Source organism: Schistocerca piceifrons, chromosome 8, assembly GCF_021461385.2.
Source record: "Schistocerca piceifrons isolate TAMUIC-IGC-003096 chromosome 8, iqSchPice1.1, whole genome shotgun sequence".
Taxonomy (NCBI): domain Eukaryota; kingdom Metazoa; phylum Arthropoda; class Insecta; order Orthoptera; family Acrididae; genus Schistocerca; species Schistocerca piceifrons.
In genome coordinates this window covers 407,346,291-407,359,354 of record NC_060145.1, presented here as the reverse complement: position 1 = coordinate 407,359,354, position 13,064 = coordinate 407,346,291, and the positions used below count along the sequence as shown (strand labels likewise).

Genomic DNA, 13,064 nt, shown 5'->3' with positions numbered 1-13,064 from the left:
TTTGCCCTTTCTTTTGCTGTAAGAAGCAACATTTCCTTCCACTTTGCTGTTTTGATTTAAATGTCTGTCTTCTGTAGTAGGACTATCATCAGCAAAGCAAACTTCTTTACGTTCTCTTCTTATGTTCATTGTTAGTGGAGTTTTTGTGGAATTTGGTGAAAGAACTGCCTTTTTGTGGCTTGTACAAGCCTCTATCACCATAATTCTTTTTACTTTAAAACAAAAGCTTTTTTAATATGTCATTTTGCAAATCAGTGCCTGTGTGAGCTCTACTGTGTATATGAAAGTCTCTTGAAACCAAGTGTTCTGTTATTGAAGTTGTTTGAACTAATTTATTGAATTTCAAGGTTAGATTAGATTAGATTAATACTAGTTCCATGGATCATGAATACGATGTTTCGTAATGATGTGGAACGAGTCGAATTTTCCAATACATGACATAATTAGGTTAATTTAACAACATACTTAAGTTAATATAACAACTTTTTTTTTTTTTTTTTTTTTTCACCAAGGTCGCTTACTGGGTCAACCAGGTGATCTGTGAAAGTATTCCCGTATATTTGGCTAGTCTTTAGGTGAGAGAATGCCAAATCATACCTCTGAACTATTAACTTTTACTCATAAGTGTAATTTGAGGCATTTATATAAAAGCTCTTATTTAGAAGATTCTCTGCCTGAGGTGCCTGACTACAGTACTGTAATAATGTAATGTACCATGGCAACAGAAAATGCAGTGTATGCGATTTCTCTAATTCTAGTTCCTTAGATGCCTCTTTGAAGGGCAGTGAAAACCCCCTCAAGTTTTAAAGCACTTGTCATAAATTAAATGCTAACATTTAAACATTACAGTAATAAAATTGCATACATATTGTGAGAGGAGAAATTGATTTGTTTATCAGTGTAGTATCAATTTCTTCTATTCGACCTATTTCTCTCTTGTCAGACAGGTTTTTGCACAAGGCCAAAATTGGTTTCTGTCAGTTCTAAAATAGTCAGCCATGAATTTCAGCAAGTATCCTTGAATGGTTTCAGTGTTCTATCTAGAGCATTGAGAAGGCTACTCTTATTTACATGAGTGGCAAGTTCATTTGCCACAGTCAGAGTAGCATAAACTGTTGGACAATTGGCACGTACATACTCTGCATTGAAAGCATTTTGTAGATCTGTGTTTAACATATGGCAGGAACACATCAGTTGTGAATAATGACCCAGTTCTGCAATAATGTTGCCACTTTCATCAGTCATTAAAGGCATGTTGATACCAAGAGATATGAATTGCTCATTTGTTGCTCATCTGGAAACTGCATTGTAAACAAAACATGGTTTATGAGGTTCCAGTCAACTAAACAGGAGAATGTAAATGTTTGTTCTTGTGTTGCATGTCCACATATCTGTAGTTGGTGAGTATTGATGTCTTGTTATGTAAGCAATTACTGCAAGCATAATTATATCTCTTAGACTTGTAAGCACTTTCTGCCATATGCAGCAATATGGTTGTGGGGTAAGGTGGACATTTTTCCATAAGCCACGCCAATGTCAACTAATGTCTGAGTGAGACCCAGAAAACATTTGTCTTCTACAGTTACGTAAGACATTAAGTCTTGCCCGCACATAGCCACACATTTATCAATAATCGTTTTCTGAGAGGATTTAAGGTGTTTTTAGCCACCAGGAGACTTCTTTATTTATTAGACATGTGTGGATGGTGAGAAACGTGTAAAGTGCCACAGAATCCTTTAACATCAGTGTGAATTTCACTGCCTAACGAAAAGTGAATATGATTAATGTTCTTCCCATTGCCATCTGCTATAGACTTAAATACCGCCTAAATTGAACTTTTTTTCGGGCTCTGTAGTTCTATATTCCCCACTGATTGGGTTTTTTGTGTTTTATTGATAGGCTTACCTTTGAAAACCACCTTTAGTTTGCACTCTCATTTCCTGGATAGCAAAAAATGGAAAAGTCTGTGATCAGCCTACACTCTCTGCTGCACCACTCCACTGAGCACTGCCCTACTCACCATTCAAAGACTTCTGATCACAACGGTGGTCAGTGCTTGCACCCAGTACTACAAGGCCCTTGCAGTGATGCCGTAGGTTCACTTTGTCCAAGACCATTGTAGACCAGTGTGTTGCTGTAGAATCTGGACAAGAATGTTGTAATGTGCTTAGGCAAATACTATGCTGACATTTCTGTTCAATCAGGCCAGAATTCCATTCTCCTTGACACACTCACTTATGCATACATCCCCCCCCCCCCCCCACACACACACACAGAGAGAGAGAGAGATTCCTCCCGCAGTTTTATTTCCATATGTGTGTTGCTCACTTCCTGTGCATGGACTTCAGTCATTCCCTCGCAGAAGCTATCCGCTCTACCGACACTGCATGCTCTGCTTCCGGAATGAGATTTTCACTCTGCAGCGGAGTGTGCACTCATATGAAACTTCTTGGCAGATTAAAACTGTGTGCCTGAGCGAGACTCGAACTCGGGACCTTTGCCTTTCGCGGGCAAGTGCTCTACCAACTGAGCTACCCAAGCATGACTCACGCCCCGTCCTTACAGCTTCACTTCTGCCAGTATCTCGTCTCCTACCTTTCAAACTTTGCAGTTGGTAGAGCACTTACCCACAAAAGGGAAAGGTCCCGAGTTCGAGTCTCGGTCCGGCACACACTTTTAATCTGCCAGGAAGTTTCATATCAGCGCACACTCCGCTGCAGAGTGAAAATCTCATTCTGGAAACATCCCCAAGGCTGAGGCTAAGCCATGTCTCCACAATATCCTTTCTTTCAGGAGTGCTAGTTCTGCAAAATTCGCAGGAGAACTTCCGTAAAGTTTGGAAGGCAGGAGACAAGATACTGGCAGAAGTAAAGCTGTGAGGATGGGGCGTGAATCATGCTTGTGTAGCTCAGTTGGTAGAGCACTTGCCCGCGAAAGGCAAAGGTCCCGAGTTCGAGTCTCGGACCGGCACACAGTTTTAATCTGCCAGGAAGTTTCATATCAGGGCACACTCCGCTGCAGAGTGAAAATCTCATTCTGGAAACATCCCCAAGGCTGTGGCTAAGCATGTCTCCGCAATACCCTTTCTTTCAGGAGTGTTAGTTCTGCAAGTTTCACAGGAGATCTTCTGTAAAGTTTGGAAGGTAGGAGACGAGATACTGGCAGAAGAAAAGCTGTGAGGACGGGGCGTGAGTCATGCTTTGGTAGCTCAGTTGGTAGAGCACTTGCCCGCGAAAGGCAAAGGTCCCGAGTTCGAGTCTCAGTCCAGCACATGGTTTTAACCTGCCAGGAAGTTGCATGCTATGCTGCTTAACAACCAATCTTCCTCACTTTCCAGAATGCTCATAATGCTCATCCTGTCCACCACTCAAGCTGGAACCCATTAATGATGTTTAGACCCCTGTTTTTCTCAATTTTGAAGAAGAATCAAAGTACAACTGCTTAGCAGTTGGACTTCTAATCTTTGTGTGTGACTGTTCATAACTGCTCTTGCAAACAAAGTTTAACAATGAAAAAATGTTTATATTTAACTGGAGAAAATTATCTGAGGAAGAAAATAAGGGGACAAAGAAACAAACATTCTTTTAGTTTGCCTTGAAATTTAAAACATATTATTATCTCTTTCCCCTTCTTTATTCTCAGTTTTCCTATACAACATTGCGTATTTATCAGAAGCGATTTCCATTGCATTAACTTCTTCATTTTTGATTGACATGTTATTGTTGATACAGGACGTGCAGCAAAGCTTCCTCAAGGTAATGACAAAGATAAGGAGTCCAGTTGGCACCAATCGGATCGGAAGCAGTGGAATGATGTGGCTGCTTCGGTTGAGCGTGATGAATCTTTGAGTAGCAGCCAATCTTCGGATCACAGTAAGTTGCTTGTAAACTCAGGTGATGCATATTTGTATTGTACACCTATTGCTGACAATAATATGTGCTTAAACGATAACAATTTAATATTATTTATATTTGCATTTATTGACATGTGCAAAGACAGTTTCTGCCTGGAAGACATGTTATAAAAGTTACTCCTGTCTAAAACAGTTCTTTTAAATAAAATGTTCAGACTGGAAGACAGAAAATTCCTTTTAAATTAGGGCAGGTGAGGAACTTTCTGACAAAGTTACTGAAGACATGATAAGAGAGTAAATGGGGAAAGAAGTTCCTGTGAGCATAAATGAAACTCACAGCAATGTAAAAATCAGTTAATCATGTCAGGTGGATAAAGACACAATTAAAAATGAAGTAAAGTAGATTTATGATGATGGCAAGTGAAAGCAAATAATTTATTTTGTTTGGCCTAGGGTTAAATTACAGAAAAAATAAGATATGTGTAACAGAAATCCATGGCATAAAACAATGTACTACATATTAGCAGACTTATATAAAATTATAACAAGGGAACATTTAAAGATGTTATTAATGTCACAGTTCTGTCAGAGTGGGGAACTTAGCCATGTAATAAAATTTTGAGAGGCTTTTATGAAGTAATCTCGGTTGCCCTAATATCTTATTGGATATTAACTAATATTGTGTTCTGCTATTTGTTCCATTACACCTCAGTACCATTCAGGATAGTGTGTACATTCAAACTAGGATGCTGTGCACTTAAATTCTTGTTACTAATGTGATTGAGGTGGCTTTGGATTTTTTATGCAGCTGTACACCTGTAATCTGTATGGCACAGTCAGTCTAATTCTCTTGAGTATGATTAGGTCAGGCTGATTCTTGGAGTGTTATCCAATTAGCTCTCTAGTTGACTCCTATTTTACGAGGAGTTGGTTGATGGAGACTCAGGATTTTATGGAGTTATTCTAGACTTACATGGTAGACGAAAGGAATTTTTGTTCATTGGCGAATTTATAGGAGCTGATCTGTTATGTATTTTATCCTATTATTGGGCTACTGCCTATTGTCATCAGAAATGTGGTGGTGGTTTATTAAATAATACATGTTGATACTAGCATGCTGGTGGTAAATGTTGTTGTGTCATTGAGCTGCACATCAATCTTGCTGACCTGTTTGCTTGTTGCCACACAGGAACATGGTATCAGCAGTATGATACACAGTTGATTGTGCTGCTGAATGTAAGCTATCTGCTTTTGCTTCTCAGCTTGTTCCAGCCAGTTCTCTGATAACGTTAATTGTTTATCTCATTGCTTAAAGATGTTTCCTAAATGTTAAAAAGTTATTGTGCATTATGCCTAGATGTGTAGGTTTTAGTTTAATAATGCTCTGCAGTAATTCTTTAAATCTACTCGCACAGTGTCATCACAACCTCATGCTGCCTTCAGGTCATTCGCTTATGAGCAGTAGAGTGGGGCAGCACCTTCACTGTCTAATTTGTTCGATGTTTCATTCAGGTTTACTCCCCTTTAGTAGCATGCTGTCAGTTGGGTTGTTATTACAAACAAGAGTTACCTGAATAATCAAGTCTTAAAGAAGAATTTAACTACATCATACAGGGTATACTAAAAATTAGCAATTCTCAGAAACACTTCAGCAATGGCATACTCGTGAAAGATTTTCCAACAGAAACTGTGAAAACATTTGGTTATGATGATGCCAATGAACACTTAAAGACAGCTGCTTTGGCACATAACACTGTAAAAAGTCAAGTTCTTGATATGGGATATAGCATAAAAAAGAAACTAAGCAATGTAATTGGTTAGTTAGCTTATTCTTTGTATATGGATAAGTCTTACTTCCTGAGTTGCTGTCAATTGTAACAAGAACACATGGAAGTAAAATTTACAAAATTTAAATCCATTATTGATAAATTCTCCTATGAGTTTCACAGTAATTTTACAGATTTTAAATGTCTAGAGTTGGATACCTTTCTCTTTAATAATGTAATGAACACATTAGTCACAGAAGTGGTAGAAGTGATCTTCAAGAAGAGTACAATACACAAAGTTATCTATTCATGCTATTCAAAACAAAAAGAAATATTGCAGTTTTTGAACTCATACCACAAAATTGCTACCGAAAACTCACAAACTCCGCTCTTAAAATGGTATCCTTTTTCAGATCAACGTACATTTCTCAAAGTACATTAAATTTGCTCAGTGTGATGCAGTGCCCAGTGAGTCTTTGGAACATCACAAAAGTACAAATTGAAATTGATTTTACAGAACTTGTCAAGACCTAGTTAAATAAAACTAACCGAAGTATTAAAATATCTCATTAATATGTGTACAAGAGTTTGAGATAAGTAACTAAATAAAAATAAAAGTATTAGTAGTTAATGCCCCTTATAACTAGGGGCATCGAAATTTTGTGAAAATAATGTGAAGCTAGCAATTTTAAAATAATGCAGAAGTGGCAACTTTTATGAGATATTGCAAAATACATAATTTTGCCTTACATAATGGTTATAAATTTTAGGATGGCAGTTTACTATTATTTGTAACTGATAATTGTTAAATGTTGAAATTATGTTTTGATTTCAAATTTCTCAAGGCTGAGATTTGTGAATAGTTTTAAAATGACAGTTCATTTCCTACAGATGTAATGTTGAGGTGATGACAAAAATAGAACCAAATTTGACAAAAACAAACACCAAATTAAAAAAAAAATTAATTTTGAATATGGCATAAAAATTACTGGGGAATGTACTGGCCTTCAAAGACATGAGACAGAAGAGGAAGTGTTCACTTAAGAGAGTCATTGAAGTTTGTTCCATGTGAGTCTTGGCACTCTCTTGTTAGAGTCAGACATCCCTCACGTCCATTTTGGGAAGAAAAATCTCCTATGTCATCTGGACATAATGCTGAAAAGTGACTATAACCACCCTATCATTCTCTTTGAGAAACTATGAGACAATAAAGCCAATTTTGGACAATGCATGCCAAACAGTCACATGTTTTGTATCCTGGGGCTGCTCACAAAGTTCATGGGGTTTCTTGCCACTCCAGTATCAATATTTTGTTTATTCACGCATTTAGCCAAATGAAAACGTGCCTCGTCACTCAAGAACACAAAGGTGTCAGTAAGCAGGTTTTCAGTCAAGGCTCCATGTGCATCTTTTCATTAAACAAATTTGTATGGATTAAGTTTGTGTGAATGAAATTTCAAGTCTTCATGAAGAATTCATCTCATTGTGCAATCAGAAATTGCAACTGTGTGTTTGTGTGCAGATTGCTTGGGGGAGTTCACAACTGCCAGCCTTACTTTCTTGACATTTTCTGTTGGCCCTGTGGTTCTTGAAGGTGCTGGTTTCTTTTTCTGTACGCTACCAGCATTCATAAACATGTCAATCCTCATAATGATTGATTTTCAATCAGGAACACGGCCTGGCACGGTGGTAAACTGTCCCCTGAATTCACACTGGATTGCGATGACGGCCATTGGCAAAATTAGTCGTCATGGTGAACGTGTGCTCCTCTTTCATCCATTAAATGATCACTACTAAACTACACTTATGTTCTGTCCTTTCGAATGCACTCAAACACTAACAACAATGAGTAACAGCCGCCTTGTGGCACTCATTCCAATTAAGGATGGTCCTGTGCTGCACTCTGTTTAAAATTCTATTTTGGTTACCATTTAGTTCTTAAGCATGTCTGTTGCACTTACGTGTAACTTATACCACTCTGCTACAATTCTACCAGTAGCATGTTGAATCCAGTTTCCTTGATAGATTTACTACATTTTTTCGGAACATGCCATCAAATCCGTCATCCATTTGACTTTCCTCTTACAGATTTTACTTGTTTGGCTTTTGAGTATTTCCCTAAAAATGTAATAGTTGTGACTCGCTCCAGATTTTCACCACTGACCTAGTAATTTAATACTACCAATCTCTTTCTCATGTTACAATCATTATCTACTATTTATCTCCCTTTGATGAGAGTTGGCATTCATGACACAAAGTGGAAATTTTTATCCACATCCTTCTGCATTTCCTTGCTGCCCTTCCACACCACGTACCTGTATACAACATTAACACTGAAAGATATTGCTGCTGAAGCTAATGAAGAATTATTGATCTATATTTAGGTCATTAGTTATCTTTATAGGCTTCCTTGAGGCTTACCCAATATTACATGTGTTTCTGTTGAACATTAGCAGCCCGGTATAGTGTGCTGGATTCTATTCATCAAAAATTCTTTGCGCCAATCGTATGATCTGGAAATATAGGAGCACAGAATAACCTACCTGTCCCCTGCACCTTTAATTCACAGGGTACAGTATGTGAACAAAGCAAATAATGAGATTTTCACTCTGCAGCGGAGTGTGCGCTGATATGAAACTTCCTGGCAGATTGGAAGGTAGGAGACGAGGTACTGGCAGAAGTAAAGCTGTGAGTACCGGGCGTGAGTCGTGCTTCGGTAGCTCAGATGGTAGAGCACTTGCCCGCGAAAGGCAAAGGTCCCGAGTTCGAGTCTCGGTCGGGCACACAGTTTTAATCTGCCAGGAAGTTTCAAAGCAAATAATGTTTCAACCCTGTCTGATTCATTGAGAGGAGATTCTTTTCCTCCAGGAAAGGCATAATTTTCAAGCTTAGAAAGAGTGTCAGGGAGTCTATGCCTTGGGACAACTGGGAAATCTGAGAAAAACCTGGTAATTTTTTCATCCAGGAGAAAACCAGAAAAAACACCAGAATTTTTTAGAATTCTGGGAATTTTTCAGTGTTTTAGCATTCAGTTAAATTTTTGTAATTTTGACTGCTAAGAACTGATAGTCTAGCAAAGAATGTTATTGTACCTCACTACTGCAGAATTATAATGGAGCAATAAAACATAAATGAGAGAAAAACTAAAGTTGAAAAGGAAATTTACTTTTTACAACAAAACACACTGTATAGGCAAGCGTTTGCCAACAGCCAAATGTGTTAAAGGCATTAGGACGAAAGACTATGCAACACTTAATAACAACAAACTGCTTGGGATGAGCATGACGTCAGAAGTGTTTAAACATTAGCTTCGTTAGAGCAGTTGCCAGTGGGCTCATGCACCTGCACAGTTGAGTTGGGTACGAACAGTACATCCTCTCACTTTTGGCTACTTGAAGTGTGGCTGTTGGCTGTATTGGCTGTAGCAAGCAGCCAGATGCTACCTGGAAAAAAATTTCTAGCTCACAGTGCTTACATTTAGAGATTTTGCTGTTTCCTCTTTGTTTACAGCTCTCACGTCAAATGAAAACAAATTGGATTTCTATGGCCGAGAGCCATCAGCTGAATTAAAATACATTTACATAATTATGGAAGTCTAAAATAAGTTATTAGTTTATAGTTTTTGGTTTTAACTTATTTCCAGGTTTTTGACAGTCAAGCATTAATTGCCTCGCAGAATGATGAAGTTATATTTGTCTGTTTGTTAAAGAAATTTGGCTGTTATTAATATTTTCCACTGAGACAGTCAATTTATTTGAAATGGAGTGTTTCATTCCAGGCTGTTCAACTGTTTGCTAGATTTTAAGTGCACATTTTCATCTTCTGGAACATGCGGCATTATGCTGTAATATAGAACCAAACACGAGGTAATGCAGTACTCGTACCCCAAGAAAATTTACATTCCAGGAACAACATTGAAAATCTTAATATCAGCTTGGGTCGCACTTCATTGTGAATCTGGAGATACAAATGGGCACCTTAAGCGGAATTATGTATTTTGTATTGTTTACGAAATTCTGACTCTCTCGTAGCATCATCTGATGTCCTGTTTCTTTTATGGTACATTGTAATATCTCGTTATACTTTAAACATACAAACATCCAGGCTTCCTACGTCATTGTAGCTGCACATGTGAGTACTTTAAACATACGAACATCCAGGCTTCCTACGTCATTGTAGCTGTGCACGCGCAGTAATAACTGTTTTCTGGTGGTCAATGGCAACTGCTGAAATGAACCTGTTCCTAATAGCTCGCGGGAAAATATTGCAAATGGTGGTTTCAGAAACATCACTTTTCAATATAAATTTCCTTTTACGCAAGATGAATTATGTTGTGTGTAAGAATGTGCGATGAATTTCTTAAATCGCAGTGTATTTCGCTCTCTTTTAAAACTTACCACTTCGAGGACCAGCCACTTAGAAAAATTTCGGGCCCAGTGTCATTTAAAATTTTACCAGCACATATGTGTGAAGTATCTTGAAGTGTAACACATAAAAAAAGACATATTTAAGCATGAAAGCTTAGCTTTCTGGTGGTTTATTGGTATTCGAGACCAGAATTATATGTGAAAGAGTGCATCAGTTTCCCGTTCTGCCCGCAGTTGTTTGCTGATGTGCCAGGAAGTTCAAGCTGGTGCATAAAACCTTAAACCTTCAAAGAATTGATAAGTTTTACAGTTCCAAGGTAAAGTATACTGTCACATAGCACAAAAAAAGCGTATTTTCATCCGGAGAAGTGTATTTTTAACTGGGAAATCTAGGAATTTTTTTCCTTGTTCACTTAAACACCCTATAACTGCACTGCACAGAATCACTCATGTGCCACCACATCGTGTAACTGATACCTACCGTGACGGGCACTGACTTCCAGTAGCAAACGTGATCCGTAGTCCGATTGCAGTGAAATCCCCGCCTTTGTGGTTGTATGATCAAGTATTCTGATTCGCCAAACTCCAAAGCCATTTTGTTGTGGGCCACATCGCCTTGTGTGAAACTAAATACTGTTATGTGGTGGCTGCACTTAACCAGTAAATGGCTACGTAAGTACAAGACATTCTAGTTCCACAGCCAAGCACTGAAAGATATGCCTCTCAAGCACACGCTTGTAATGCACTTGTTGCAGTTGGAACCTAAGTAACTTGAAAACTTGCCCCACACTGAAGAATGCTGCGACCGCACATCATCTCAAACATTTTATTGTCATCGCATGTTGTCAGGCTGTGAAGTTGATTATTTGCAGAACACAGTGTGTTTCAAAAAGAATTTACATATTAAAAAGTGCTGTTTTGTCCAAACCTTTGGTTGCTGCTCCACGGCTTGGTTATTGGAGGAATGAATACATTGTCTGGTTTATATTCATTGCTGTTAGGTATTTGTTGTCTTCTGCTTGCTTGGTTACCATCAGTGTTGCAAATTGGCTACTCTGCAGCAGAAATTATTTTGTGTTCTCATAACAAGTTTGTTTGCAGGGCCATCTTCCACAGAAAGTACAGAAATACTTTTTTTTTTTGTAAAGAAAACTACATACTGACATCACAAGATACAAAAAATATATAAAATTCCCAGTTGAAAGGGAACAGAACAATCAAATTATCTTTCTGGGTATAACAATCAAAAAACAAAACAAAAAGCATGTGTTTGAAATTTACCATAAACCCCCAGCAACGGACATTATCATTCCACAATCCTCGAACCAACGACAGTCACAATAGCAAGCAGCACTTCGACACATGCTCCATAGACTCAACACAGTGCCACTCACCAAAGAAAACTATCAATAATAATGCAGATAGCACAATGCAGTGGTTTCAATAATAAGTCACAACAAAATTTAAAGTAAAAATAAAAGCAGGAAGCACCAAACCACAGACAACAACACATCAGGACCAAACACAAACACAGTCCCTTAACAACTACACAGATAGTAAGTGAGAGATGAAAGAAAACACAAAATAGTACACAATGACATACAAACACAAACTCACACACAAAATCACCAACATTTCCAAAAGACATGGAATAAACATAGCATACACAACAGACAATGCTATAAAAAAAATACACCCCAAAACTGACAAAAAAACAGAGACATATACCAGAAAGCAGGAATATATATCAACTACAGTGTAACACCTGTGAAGGCAGATACAATGGACAAACAGGTAGAACATTTGATATCAGATACAAAGAACACCGAGAACCTGGAAATATGGGACCAACTACTCCACATTTGCAGAACACCTAAGAGAACATGACTACAAACCAACCACTAGAGAACAAGACATGAAAATAATTAGAATCAACATTAAAAAAATACCTCCTAACCCTGCAAGAAAATTATCACATACAGAAAACCAAAGCAGAAAGGAAAACATTGTTGAATGATTGGGTACACATGCCAAACAATTCATTGTTTACACTAATAGATAAAGAGTAACACTTTCAAAGAGGATTAATATAATAATGCCATCCAATGTAATAATAATACCACCCAACATCTTCACACTCACTATCCATGAACCCCTCCACAGAACTTTGAAACAAAAAGCAAATCAGCTGTCACCAAAGCTTTCAACCACTTGCTAACAGCTAGTACATTCATATTCAACACCCTATAACTCAACCCCAACACACACACAACATGCTCTTCAGCTCACTCTCTCGCTTGTAAACACACACGATATAAACGTCATGAATACAGGTTGGTTTTTAACATAAACATTGTTAGGTTGGCAACAAGTAGGTAAACACCAAAGAGGAGGAAACACATAATGAAGTTGCAGTATTTACATTGTTAAAAGCACAGCACCCAAAGAAATAGTTACATCAAGTGGCAAAAGAACAGTAGTACACCACAAAAATAAGGAGAAACATGGTGAAGACTGTGAAAAAGGTCTGAATGCAAAATTGTGCTTCTATGTCGATAACAAAGTGGTAGTGCGACCTCTAGACCAGATGAGAGAAAACACGGGTCACTGCAGATCATAAATAATTACTATTTTTTACATAAAAAATTGCAATGTGAACTGTTTTACATTATAGAAATAACAAAACTGCATCATTATAGATCCCACTTATGATGCCTTAGAACAAGAAAAAGGCGAAACGTGCCTAGGAAAAATATAGTAAGTGGCAGCAGAAAAAGGTGGTTCTCTTCACAAAACAAGTATTGTGTTCTCATGTTTGCATAATCTAATTCAATGATAGTTCTCCTTGTTTTGAGACGTCAGTTGACTAGGAAGCCGTACAAGTTGCAGCTGTTACAGGCACTACATCATGATTACAAATGCAAATGTGTGGCATTTCCTGACAAACTTTAAAAGGCTGTTGACAATGACAACACGTATGTACAATGCGTTATTTCAGTGATGAAACAACTTTCCACCTCAGTGGAGATGAAAGTAAACACAAAGTTCGAATCTGGGATGTACAGAACCTATGTGCAC

The 13,064-nt window shown here is 37.8% G+C and overlaps 1 protein-coding gene across 4 annotated transcripts in view; it reads left to right on the top strand.

The window, feature by feature from the left end:
* Positions 1-13,064, top strand: part of LOC124712559 (putative uncharacterized protein DDB_G0282133) — a 173,341-nt gene that overhangs the window by 74,643 nt on the left and 85,634 nt on the right. For all 4 annotated transcript variants that reach the window (XM_047242870.1, XM_047242871.1, XM_047242869.1 and 1 more), the window contains exon 6: positions 3,732-3,872. In XM_047242870.1, coding sequence (XP_047098826.1) covers positions 3,732-3,872 — 141 coding nt within the window. The remainder of the gene's footprint in view (positions 1-3,731; positions 3,873-13,064) is intronic.